The sequence below is a fragment of the Carassius gibelio genome, chromosome B3, assembly GCF_023724105.1.
Source record: "Carassius gibelio isolate Cgi1373 ecotype wild population from Czech Republic chromosome B3, carGib1.2-hapl.c, whole genome shotgun sequence".
Lineage (NCBI taxonomy): Eukaryota > Metazoa > Chordata > Actinopteri > Cypriniformes > Cyprinidae > Carassius > Carassius gibelio.
Window position 1 is genome coordinate 10,621,564 of NC_068398.1, and position 13,831 is coordinate 10,635,394.

Here is a 13,831-nt window from a genome sequence, read left to right on the forward strand (position 1 = left end):
TTCCTGCCGTGTCATTGTAGAGCATGGCACCTGAGACCATCTGAGTGTCTGACGTGTGATTGGTTGCCCTCAGGGACAGGGATTATGATGATATCGATGAGGAAGACCCCTTTAACCCATCGAGACGCATCACGCCATATAACCCCAGCCGAGCTCAAGTTCACAGTTTCTGTAGCTACAGCAGCAGCATGGGCAGCCAGACGAGTCTGCATCCTCCTCTGCCAGCCACGTCCAGCACACCAGAGTACATGTGAGTGTGTGTGTGTGTGTGTGTGTGTGTGTGTGTGTGTGTGTGTGTGTGTGAGAGAGCTGTTGTTTACTCTCATGCTTGACCCACTTATCTTTCTTCCTATCCTGCAGGAACCAGTCCATGCTATTTGAAAGGAGTCCGCGCTATGAAAACGTCCCGTTGATTGGGAGCGGTTCACCACCACCATCGGTATTTTAATTTCAATCTTCCATTTACTGACAGTTTTATTCAATTTTTGTATATTTGATTGTTTCTATATAACCAACCATTGGTCTGTTAATGTGCTTCAAAAATTTTAATGATTTATATCCAACCATTATGCCATTCCACAATAGGGCTCTGCTGATACAATAATAAATCATAATATATAATATTAATATTTAATTGATTTATTTTGTAAGTAAATTCTCTTAAAAATGTATGAAGAGGTAGGTCAAAAAAAAAGTATAAACTGGTTTAAACTGGTAAAAAATTCTCAACTCCATACCGTGTCTTCCTTGACCAAAAATAAAGCAAAGTAAAAATTGCAATCCAATACTTATTACTAATGTAATAAATTATGATGTGTGTCATATATTTAGATAGTTGCGAATTTTAGCTCTTTTACAAACCTGTCTGGAAATGGTCTGGAGACCATAGAGATATTTCATTTTTGGCCAATTATTCTTTCAGTTACCACGTACACTCAACTACAGTTTTCAAAAGTTTTGGGTCAGTAAGAAGCAGAAATTAACACTGTATTCAGCAAGAATCTAATAAATTGAACAGTAAATACATCTATCTATCTATCTATCTATCTATCTATATTATATATATATATATATATATATATAAAAAAATCTTTAGTTTCTTGAACTGGAAATCAGCATGTTAGAATTATTTCATGTGACACTGAAGACTGGAGTAATGATGCTGAAAATACAGTTTTCATCACAGGAATAAATTACATTATAAAATATATGCAAATTGTAAAATTATTTTTAAAAGTGTAATAATATTTCACAATTTTCTGTTTATATGTGATTTTTCATCAAATAAATGCAGCCTTGCTGATCATAAGAGAATTCTTTAAAAAACCTTAACAAATCTTACCAACCCCAAAACTTTGAAAGGTGAAGGTATATTCTTAATTATGGTGAATGTTATATTAGACCCAGTATGATTTCATAAATCAAGAACCTGTGTCTAAGGTTGCTTTGTGTGATTGTGGTTTTGGAGAGCATGAGAACTGAAGCTGAAAACAGACATGGAGCATTACTGCCCCCTGATGTTTCCTTTTTATTTATATATGTCCGTTCAGTTATAAAGGGAAAAAGGAGAAATTGCTATTAATTATTAATACTAAATTATGAATGAAAATTAATTAAAAACAGCCCTGTCTTGATTTAAATTGTCCATCAGGTTTGTGCAGATTGTGAGCTGTAAGATGAATCATAAGTGAAAGGGTATAATTGAGAGGATCATCTAGCGAGTCGTGTTGGTTGAAGCATTGCAGAGAGCGTAAAACCCATCACAGGACAGTCTTCTGGCTAATGAACCGATTCCCAGCTTCATTTTTAACTGTCAAGACTGTATTCACACAATGATATTTCACAGCTAATTGAGTTCTTTTCCTGTCTTTTATCACATGTGAAGTTATATCCTCAGACATTTAGAAACAGTAAGTGCGCCCCTGTCCCCCCCTCAACATGCCTTTGTCCTCTTTGTCCACGTTTCCTTCCTTTGGGGATATCATCACCCACTTCATAAACCTTCTGTACATCCCTTTCAAATGTAAGAGCACTGAGCAGTTTTCCAGCTGTTGTGTTCATCAGTGTTTTCCAAATCACCTTTTTCCTCACTTGAAGTCCTGTTCACACATACAGTGATTTCATTTCTGGAGATTTCCACACATTATTATATTATTATTATTATTATTATTATTTCCAGTAGATGGGAAGAAACTTGTCACATAAAGCAGTGAATTTAGGTAAAAAAAATAAAATAAAAGATAATTTAATTGAATTTGATGATAAAGTTTCCAACATTGATATTAAATCAGCATATTAGAATAATTTCTAAGGGTCATGTGACACTGAAGACTGGAGTAGATGCTGAAAATTCAGCTTTGCATCACAGAAATCAATTATACGTTAAAGTATATTCTGCATATTTATTGTATTTGTTTCTGCATATATGATTAAATAAATGCAGCCTTGATAAACATAAGATACTTTTTTAAAAACAAAAATCTTACTGATACTAAACTTTTGACTGTGTGTGTGTATATGTATATATATATATATATATATATATATATATATATATATATATATATATATATATATATATATATATATATATTTCTCAACTTTACAAATTAATATATATATATATATATTAATTTGTAAAGTTGAGAAACTTGTAAAGTGTCTGACAGAAAGTTTAGGTGTTACACTGGTAGTGATTGTATCGTTCCTCATTTGCATAAAGGCAATGGCCACGCCCACACCTCATTAAAAATTATCGCTCCACCATATTTCACATCAAAACATCAACTGTGTTTTTTCTCGGTGCAGATTTCTGTATGTGTTTGTGAACGGGGCTTGAGGGTCTTTTGACTGTTTTTCACACATGCTCGTATCTAATAACAAACATCTTTAACAGCTGTTTCTTCATCCTTTCTTTAACAACCGCAGTACTCGCCCAGCATGAAGACCACCTACCTGTCTATGACTGAGGCCCAAATCAGACACTTCGGCACAGACTTCCAGATTTAGCTCTCCTGGTTCCTCATCCTCAAGAGGTCTCTCGTCTCATCTCAAAGGAGGACACCTGTGGATGTTAAAGTACAAATATTTAATGCATCAAAGGGACTTCTCAAAGACAGCATGCTATCCGAGTCTCATCTAGAGAGGCACAGGATACCTCAGAGGTTTATGGGTGGGCTCTGATCATGTAAAAATATTCACTTACTCTCCTCAGGGGCTCGCCAGATCATTAATAAATCGTTTTCTGTGATAGCAGCAGACTGGATCAGCCTGGTGTTCGAGATTCAGGTTTTGATTAGCACTTCAGCTTCGGGCATATAAATGGTGATTAATGGCTAAAGTAAAAATAATGGTTTCATTTTACCACACAAAGGCCTTGAGCTTGATTATGAGCCTTTAATTAATATACACTGACTTTTGTACTGGTTAAATAGACACCAAAATGATGATGAAATGATCAATTGAACGGGCTTCTGTGATGGTCTGCTGTGATGAACATGTTTTGCATGAGGAACAAGGTGTTTTGTTGGTGCCTCTCTTTAAATATAAATATCTGTAGACAAATATGTCTGCTATTCATTATGAACAAACAAATAAAACAAAGATAAATATGAATCATATTCTGCAATGGTAGATCCGGGGATGAACCATTTGGGAAACTCAGACGAATTAGTTGTTTGTTTGGTTCAAACTTCTTAAAGTATCTTTGTCTGTTTATTCAAACTAGATCAAAGCTGACAAAGCCTATTTTTCTAGTTTAAGCGCTTTTGTGTGTTTCCACTGACGTACTGCATAGACCTGGCCATTTTTAAAGAAATGATTGTTATTGAGGTTCACGATGCAGCTGTTCAGACTGGCAGCTGTTTATTATCCCAGTGAATGAAAAAGAATCAAATCAGATCAGATTATACATGTTGAATTCTACCATTATTATCGTCTTTATTTGTCATAACATTTCAAAAGTGCTGTTTTTTTTTTATTATCATTATTGTTAATGTAATAAGTTTTTTGTGACATTTGATTCAATAAATAATTTTTACTGAAAGTTACGTTTTATTATTCTTAATTTGTGCCGTAATGGAAGGCTGCTTCTATTGTGGAATTCAAAAAAGTTGTTTTTTAAGTAAACACTAATTGCAACTTTTTATATTGCAAATCAGACTTTTCTCACAATTCTGCATTCATATCTTGCAATTCTCAGACTTCAGAAGGCAATTTCATTGTGAGATATCAACTCTTTTTTTATCCAATGGCTAAAACAGACATTTCTAATTTCAGTTCTTGCTGTGTGAACATGTTTGGTGTGAAGAAGAATAAAAAAACATTCTTTTAACCAAATTATATTTTGTAGAGGTCAAAAGTGTTAAATAATAATAATAATTGAATTGATAAATCAATAATTAGTGTTGGGCTCCAAAGGGAGCAGCTCTATTGCTAATGCAGATATGGACAACTAAAAATTTAATAATAATTTATGGACAAATAATAATTTAAAATAAATATGAATAAAAATTTAACTATGACACATGCCATGATACATCAAATCATCCAACTTATCAAAGAGAGATGTACTATTATATTTTTAAGCAACTGGAATTGCTAAAACTAAATATTCAGATCAAGCGATCTTTAACAGACATCGTACAGCTGGTCGTTTGCTGTTTTTCATGTGTTCTGTTTGTGTGAAGATGATGTCAGTTTTTTTGGAAGCAGGTAATGTTTTATAGACACGTGCACATAAAGAACGCCAGGCGGCGGCAAACAGTGACGACATCACTGCATTCTCACTGCATCAGCTTCATCTACAGACGCTGAAGAAAACACTCCATCCTCCGCTCTAATCTTGACATAGTGGAACACATCGTTTCTCTGTGTCATAAAGTAAAGAACAGCTGGTATGTCATATGAGATGTGATATTAGCAGTAAGGTGGAAATGTGGTTTATTCACAATGGGAAATGTTTTCGGCAGACAGGGACGAGTCACCAGTCGAGTGACAGACAGATCAGGACAGGCCGATGTTGGTAAGAAGACTCAATCAATCAAGGCGCATCACTCTCTCTCTCTCTCTCTCTCTCACACACACACACACACACACACACGTGTGTTGTTGGGTTTGTGTCATTACACGTGTATGAATATAGAACATACTGCGTCTGAAATCAATTCAGCCATACTGACGAACAGATTAGATCAGCTGTCCTACTTTACACACCACACGACAGTAGAATACAACAGAACTGAGAAGAAAACGGAACAGTAGAACAGATATAGAACTGGGTACAACGGACCACTTAGAGAACAGACTCCGTGTGTGCTGTACTATGTTATAGAGAACAGTTTATCAAGATCCAAGAGATTTATAGTCATAGGACTAGTACAATTAAATTATTTTTGAATGACAGGGCAGAAAGGAAACAGACATACCTTACAAGGACAATACTACATATGTGTGTGTGTGTGTGTGTGTGTGTGTGTTTGTGTGCCGTAAACTATAATAATAATAATAATAATAGCATAAAAAAGAAAAGTAATGAAAAAGAGAACCCATATGTTTATTGAAAAAACAACAGTATATCAAGTTTATCATAGAATACAACAGAAGAACACAGTCTATAGGATAAAATTATATTAGTATATATTGTATTTCATAAAAAAACAGTAAAAGCATGATAAATGTATATTTAATATACAATGTACATTATTATTTTTTTATAATAGTATACAATATGAACTATTATTATTCTATATAACTATTATTATTCTATAGACCAGCGGTTCTCAATTCCATCCTTGCTCCCCCTGCTCTGCACGTTTAGTTTGTTTCTCTTATGGCTTCAGATGTTTGTTCTATTCGAACGAAAGTGCCCTGAGAAGTGGACATCACAGGATATTCCACCATGATTCCAGTTCGAAGCAAACATACTGTATACGTTCCATTTAAAGTGCATTGAAGTGTGAGAGACGTGAATGGTATATGATGTCTCACTTGTCCATGTATGAAGACGCAAATCCGTGAATGAATGTTCTGCAGTGAGGTAAACTTCTACAGATTTCTCCTGCTCAGGGAATAGGGAGCAATGAACACTGTGTTTGTCAATGGGTACACAGTTCATCCACAGAGCTCACTTCTAATGAGCTGATTATCTGAATCAGGCGTGTTAACAGAGAGACGTGCAAAATATACAGAGCTGGGGGTCATGAGGACTGGAATTGAAACCGCTGCTTGACCAATGGTTCTTAAAGGGACAATAAGTAACTTTTTAGGTATTTTATTATCTAAAATCAATATTTTTATTCATAAATATGCCCTCAATGGTGTACAAATACCTATGCCAATGTTTAAACTAATCCTTGTAAATGAAGAATTTATTATCTTTATATACATGGGACTGGTAGGTCGACGGAGGCTTCCATGTAGTTCCGCCATCTTGCAAAACTATAATAGCAGAGAGGGACAAAAAGTACTAAGCCAACGCGTTTCCACAGCGCGTTTTCGGTCAGAGCCAGAAACGCAGGTGCAGAGCAGTGAGAGGCGCTTGAAACTGCACCGGCAAGTTTAAAAGTCTGGATTGCATTCTTATTATGGACCATACATATGCCGCGCCACAGGAGAAGAAAACATCGTCGCCAAAACAGTCAAAAATAGAACGTAAAAGGAAACGTGACCGTAGATTACAGAAAACAAGAGTTAATGTCGGGGAAGCTTTTTCTAGGTGGAAAGAGCTAATGCTGGATAAAGATTTCAAAAGAGACGCTGAAGTGGCCAGTTTTCTTCTCGACAGGTAAGTCAGTGTTACAGTCTATATTATAATATTTTTTTTATATCTAACAATGCATATAATTCAGAAAATATAACGAATAAATTAGACATAACTACTAATTACAATATTTCATGTTTTCCACAGTCAGTAATTCATACTGTAACATTCGTTTGTTAGTTGTCATGTTGCAGTTTGTTTGAAATAACACACCTGTTCACCTGAAGGAAAACTCGACGAAGTGCTATTAGAATACATCCTGTCAAAGCTTTTTGGTACATATCGCCTACCGTAGATGCAATGCGCATTTGAAAAAGCGAGGCGCTGGAGAGCAAAATTAGTTTGAATGCAAAATACAATTTCACCACTAGATGGGAGTAATTCCTACTCAGTGTCCCTTTAAACAGGCCCCAACAAGTTTACCTGGGGATCGAATTCATAATTAGGAATTAGTGATTAACTAATTTAGTAGCCTAATTAAATGCCTGATTATCCTAATATGGATGTAGTTTAACTCTACATTAAATTAAAATGCAGTAAATAAATACATAATTTGCAGTAATGGTAAGTTACTCTAATTAAATTACAATGTAAAAAAAAAAAATCGAAATCAAGATTAAACAAAACACAAAACAATTGTTCATATATATACAAACAACAGTAAACAAAGTATTTACTGTAATAGTAATTTAACTCTTAATTCAATAAAAACACTTAAACATACAAAATCGAGATGAAATCCCCTGTTTAATAACTATTGTTTTGACTGAAGAACCGTTCTGGAATCACAAAATGAGCTGTGGTTAATTTAATATGTTTGTACTCCATTTCTGTTTATAAGAAAAGTTAACATTGTCAGAATGACAGAAAAAAATCTGTAGAAGCATCTTAGGTCTTCGAATATTGTTGCACAATGGGGGGTGTTCAATTCACACAGAATAGACTATTCTGTCTCTTTGAGCGGAGTCTGGTGTCTTACTTATCAGAACACAGGAACAGGGTTTCAGGAGATCCATGTCTGGACTGTGATATCATGTTCTGACAGCTGTTTGTTCATCTTAGTCAAGAACTGACGCTTTTATGAATAAGGAGTGTTTCCATAAGTGAACTGTCATGTTTCTGCATTGCTTCCTGTCACTGGATCACAGCAGCTGAAGCAGCAGAGAGATAAACTGAAACAATATCAGAAGAAAATCGCATTACAGCTGGAGAAAGAGAGACATCTGGCCAAACAGCCTCTGAAGGATGGCAAAAAGGAGCAAGACATTTCAGATCACACCGATGCAAGTGCACTCATTATGCAATGCTAACATTCATGATAGCCGTCACCCAGAGTCAGCCATCATGCAGTGCACAGTGCCTTTATTGTGCTGACGTGGTGCCATCTGCATCGTGGATGGAAAAAGTGCTTTCGGTTTAACAGATTCATTAACACATGTGATTCATGCATTTCACAGACCAGCTCTTCTGCTGCTCAAAAAGAAACGCAACCAAGATCAGCTGCTGGACAAGACCGACATCCAGATAGTCAACCTGGAGCACATGGTGGGCTTAGATGATATGATTTGGTTTTATTTAAATTAAATTAATGCATTTAGCAGATGCTTTTATCCAGAGCGACTTACAGTGCATTCAGGCTATCAATTTTTACCTATTTTATATTTAATGGTATTAAATGATACACACTACTATACTACTATCGTTTGCTATACATAGTTTCGATTTATTGGTATAGAAGTCTCTAATGCGTACCTATACTCTTAAACAGCATTTATTTGATCAAACATATAGTAAAAAAATATACATGTATATATATATTGTGAAATGTTATTAGAATTTATTTTTGAGAATAATTTCAAATGTAATTTATTTATGTGATGACAAAGCTGGATTTTCAGTAACATTACCCAAGTTTTCAGTGTCACATGATCCTTCAGAAATTATTCTAATAGGCTAATCTGATGGCCAAGAAACACATATTATTATTATTATTATTATTATTATTATTAATGTTAAAAAAACATTGTGATACACAACCATTCAGTCGTTTGGGGTAAGAAACCATTCAAATAAATAATAACGATAATATTTTATTAATCAAGGATTCATTAAATTGTCCATGAACATGTTTATGATGTTACTGTATCAAACAATCTGGAAAAAAAGTATCACGATTTCCACAAAAAATATATTAAGCAGCAAAAACAACACTGATGATATAAGGACCATTATTAATAATTGAGCACCAAATCAGCACATAAAAAAATATAAAGTATTATGTGACACTAAAGAAACTTACTGTTTGTTGATTTGTTTAATCATTTTGTGGTATTACAAAAAGCACAAGCAATATAAATTATATTCTGATTATTCCTCATTCATGTTCAAGATATTGAATTTGCTCAGATTGAAATAAAGGTCATTGAGGGTTGAAAGGCTGGAAATGACTGTCTCAAGCAAATGCACGAGGTAAGTCTTTAGACTGTAGACGGAAACTAGTTCAAATCACAGATTTGCTGTATTGTAACAAGTGTATGCACCTGCAACAGTTTAATAATCAATTATCAGTGGTGTTAAATGCTGTTATTAGGAGCCAAGATGATTCATATGGTCTGTTTGGTGTCGTGCGGTGGGCGGTTTAGTTAGTAGCAGCATGTTTTGGGAACTGTTGGACATTGTTGTAGGATTAAAGGCTTAAACATAAAACTCTTAGATTACAGCAGCAGACCCGTCTTTGTCTTGGTATCTTCAGAACCCCTCGAAATCCCCTGCCCCTTCTCTAAGTCCCCCCTTTAAATTCCAACTATACATTATCAGGCAAGCTTTTACTGCATTGTTAATATAAGGTGTCTGAAGATCTGTGCATTTCCAAATAATATACATGAGTAAGAACACTAACATTCACGTTGTCATATGTTGTAGGAACATTAAAAACAGTTCCAGTCCATATAAGAATAACATCTTTCCCATTTCCACTGTTTTATATGAGCACGTTTCACTGAAATCTGTTCACTGATTCATTTCTGTGGGAAGGTCTGTAGGGCTTGTCTTAGTGAGCAACAGTAACCAAATTGAGGTGGAGGTTAGCGAAGGGTCAGCAACGTTATGAATATACAAAAATATATTTATTGGACTGTTGTGAGAATTTGACTTGAGAAATGTTTTGATCTTTGTTTCTTCATCAGGTCATGTCTATTGAGGAGGTGGAGAGAATACTGGAGGAGACACAAGAGGACACTGGGTATCTGAAGGTAATGAGAGTCAAACTCAGTCCACTTAACATTCAGAGGAATGCTAACTTTGAAATTTATAAAAGTCATTGCAATACATAATGATTAAAAAAATCAGCATCAAATTACATTTAAAAATATATTTATCTACTTAGGGTTACAATGCTTTTGGGAAAAGCACCATTGGCCTTATTGCTCTTTCTTCAGACTCCTGAACTGAAGATGCAGAACTCCCCCAGATCCCACATCCCCAGGTCCTTCCACCCCCCCCCCCCCCCCCAACCCCACAACTAATATACAATGACATGCACCAGTCACTTTGTGCAGCATTGGTCTCCTTACTACCTCACTCAGCATGGAACTGACGCCATTCCACTACCTCATCAGTCAGTTAAATAAAATAACTGCTCTTGAAGCCCTTTGTCACTTTAATCACACTAAATAAGCTTTTATTTATTTTTTGCACTAAAAATCTTTTATCTGCACTGTTGTTCACTTCATTGATCTGTCATGTGCCTTGCGCTGCTTTATTTAACTTTATTTGTAATTTTATTATATGTCTTTTTTTTACATTCCCTTATTGTATAGTTGTATCTACATTTTATATTTGATCTAGATTTTTAGGCTCTACTGTTAATGTTATCTGTATGCACCGGGGGTCTGAGAGTAAAGCAATTTCGATTCTCTGTATGTATGTACTGTACATGTGGAAGAATTGACAATAAAGCAGACTTGACTTGACTTTCTCTGGTTTTTGTGTGAATGTGCTTCTTCAGACGTCTTCCCTTAAAGCAAATTGATGAACTGCTGGCAGGATCTTTGACAGCGGAGGATGAGGATGCTGTGCTAGCAGAGCTGGAGGCCATCACTCAGGTGTGGAGACCTTAACCTGTCATCCGTGCTGCCAGATATCCTGTCTTCATCAGTGTACACTGGTTGTGCATAGCTTGTGACTGGTCTAACGGTGCCCTCTTCATCCTGGGCCGGGAGAAGACATAACCTTTCCAGAATCACCCTCAGACTCATTGCCAGCGTTGCCTACGGGGGAGACAGGTGTTGTTTTACCACTGTCAAACACAGCACTGTGTGAAAGAATGACATGGCTCTCTTATTTGGCTTTTTGATTTTTTTCTGTCACTCGCTTTGTGTTCTGTGTCTTTGCAGAAAGAAAAGAGGCACAAATGAAGCCGGGGCGAAAGATGCTGGCAGCGTAGTGTTTGATCCTGCAACCTGGCTCATTACTTTGTGTTGAATGAAAAGAAGAGCTAGGGGAATTTAATTGGCAGAAAAGAAGGCTTTCAGAGGATATTTAATAGGCACGCATCAGAATCAGTGTCTACATGGTCATAGAAAGCTTGGAAATATCAGGGAATTTAAAATTTTTCAGACCTAAAATCATCGAAAGCTGTGAAATGTCAATAAAAAATAATGGACATTTCTTGTTATTTATGTATTGTAATTGGCTAAAACGTGATTTTATTGCTATATATATATATATATATATATATATATATATATTTATACCTATCACAGCTACAAATAGCAATGAGCTATTTAAAAGCAGTGTTAGCCTGTTTTGCTAACTTCGACTAGAATAGCTAGATTAGTCATGCTGGGTCGATTAATAACGATTCATTCATTTTTAATTAATCATATTGAGAGTAACAATTACTCCCAAAAAGGTTTATCGCACTTTTACAGTTGTGTCTTAAAATAATGTGCTTTTTATGCCTGTTCATGTATGCAAACCCTAAAAGGGTGTGGGTATCTATGCATCTCACTGTAGGAAGATTACGTTTATTTCGTAGTTATGTCTCGTGCAGATGTGTGTTAGCATGTCATGACCAGCAGGGGGCTCTTAATATCACTAATTGAGAGGAATTTAATCTGTGCTGACAGATGCACAACTGCCAATCCTCTTCCGATGGCTCAGTTTGTGATTCATGTAAACACTCCGTTCATGTATGGATGCATTTACATCCATATATGTATCTACGTTTATCATTAATACTGTAATTATAAAGGATTTTATATGGCTGTCACAGCCATGAAACACCTTGATTGAATTGTACTGGAGTTTAATATCTATGTTATCTATATATGTGGAATTAATAGTTTTATTCAGCAATAATGCATTATATTGATCAACAGTGACAGTCCATTTTTGAATGTGTAAGTGTATTTTGATTACAAAGGTGACACTGAAGACTGGAGTAATGATGCGGAAAAAAAATCAGCTTTACCATCACAAGAATAAAAAATGACATTTCAAAATATATTCGAATAGACAATGTTTGGTGTTAGACAACTTATATCCGGGAGGAGGCGGGAGCAGGTAAAGAGTAGCCACGCCTCCAGGGCGAGAGTTAGAACATCGGGCGGGGCTATTGTAAGCCCCTCCTCAATCCCATTGCCCCCGCACAGTACTGTTGAGCAGAGATCAGACTCATGTGGATCGGAGCGCGGATCCGCAGCTAAACCTCATCACACAGACACACTGTTCGGATAACACACCACGTTCAGCTAAACATCGTTTATGGTTTTATCTGAAGATTTCACAATGTCTCGCACCGACGAGGTCCACCGCATTACGGAAAATGTCTATAAGGTAAAGTGCATTGATCCAACTGATGGGACAACTAACTGATCACAGGTGGTGATCTAATGAGACTTTTGTAACGAAAGTGCATGCTTTAGATGTGAGTTATCCTCGTTGTTTATTGTATTGCATAAGATGATTCTCTTAAGTGGCTTTACGTTTAGATTTATCATCCTTAATAAACTTGATGGGAGATCAAGTTTGTTGCTCGTGTTGCTCATGTCATTTAAATGGATTGCATCATGAGAACAGAAGTGATTTGCATTGTTTTTTACTTATCTGACACGATAAGAACATAAACCTTCCCAGTCTCTCTCTCTCTCTCTCTCTCACGCACACACCCACACCTATATATCTATCTATCTATCTATCTATCTATCTATCTATCTATCTATCTATCTATCCAAATTGTTACTTTTAACGACTACTATAGCCGAATACATATTTTGTGTAAATGTCCGATAACCGATATGCAGAGTTGGTTGCAATTAGTTTTGTTTTCTATTTTGGACTAAGAAACACAAAATAATTGAACTAAAATAAAAAACATATTTCATGAATTATTTTGAGTATTTGCTATTTAATTTTAATGCAGTTATATTTAGGCAAGCTTGTTAACTAAGTAGTCACAAATATACCTATGGCTGTTTGCAGGGATGTCTAGCTTAAAATATTATTTAAGTGCACTAATTATTTTGCACAAAACAGTGCACTATCCATCTAAGAGACTGCCAATATGGTTTTTCATGACTAATCTGATATTATTATATGTAAATGTCTGGCAACCGATATGCAGATTTGAATTGGTTTTCATTCTGCATTTTGTCTAAGAAAATAAATACATATTTAATGCAATACATAAATAGTACTTGCATGTAAAATACTTTTAACACGTATAATTTATTTATTTAGTTTGTATAATTATATTTAAGCAGAATTTTGGTATGTTTGTTTGTTTATTTATCTTTATATATATATATATATGACCGGCATTATATTTTGAGGCTTGTTTCCCATAAACCTGTATCGGTTGCCTCTTGCTACAGGTATGTTTATTGACATGTGCTCAGTCATACATTCCAGCATAGGTGGTTAAGGGAGGAGGGGACCTGCCGGTTTGTGTTGCAACAGGTTCAGTCAAAGTGTCTCTCGTCAATGTTTCAATAGATTCCCAAAGGACTCCTGTTGCAGTTTTTGGTCTGTAACTTTACAAAAAAGTTAATACTTACCACACCAGTAGGA

The 13,831-nt window shown here is 35.4% G+C and overlaps 2 protein-coding genes and 1 long non-coding RNA gene across 8 annotated transcripts in view; all 3 read left to right on the forward strand.

Moving 5' to 3' along the window:
• ttyh2l (tweety homolog 2, like) overlaps positions 1–4,045 on the forward strand; it is a 40,923-nt gene extending 36,878 nt beyond the window's left edge. The window contains exons 12-15 of one of the 2 annotated variants that reach the window (XM_052552324.1): positions 74–250; positions 361–439; positions 1,886–1,910; positions 2,929–4,045. In XM_052552324.1, coding sequence (XP_052408284.1) covers positions 74–250; positions 361–439; positions 1,886–1,910; positions 2,929–2,969 — 322 coding nt within the window. In that variant the 3' untranslated portion in view covers positions 2,970–4,045. The remainder of the gene's footprint in view (positions 1–73; positions 251–360; positions 440–1,885; positions 1,911–2,928) is intronic. The other variant, XM_052552323.1, reaches the window with a different exon arrangement.
• A 747-nt stretch (positions 4,046–4,792) lies between these two features.
• LOC127953285 (uncharacterized) lies at positions 4,793–8,463 on the forward strand. Its single transcript, XR_008153133.1, has 3 exons — positions 4,793–4,895; positions 4,971–5,023; positions 8,218–8,463. It is a non-coding gene; the product is annotated as an uncharacterized LOC127953285 (long non-coding RNA).
• A 3,946-nt stretch (positions 8,464–12,409) lies between these two features.
• LOC127953281 (brain-specific angiogenesis inhibitor 1-associated protein 2-like) overlaps positions 12,410–13,831 on the forward strand; it is a 78,486-nt gene continuing 77,064 nt past the window's right edge. For 4 of the 5 annotated variants that reach the window (XM_052552318.1, XM_052552319.1, XM_052552321.1 and 1 more), the window contains exon 1: positions 12,411–12,598. In XM_052552318.1, the coding sequence (XP_052408278.1) occupies positions 12,527–12,598 (72 nt within the window). In that variant the 5' untranslated portion in view covers positions 12,411–12,526. Of the gene's footprint in view, positions 12,599–13,831 lie in introns of all 5 variants that reach the window. The other variant, XM_052552317.1, reaches the window with a different exon arrangement.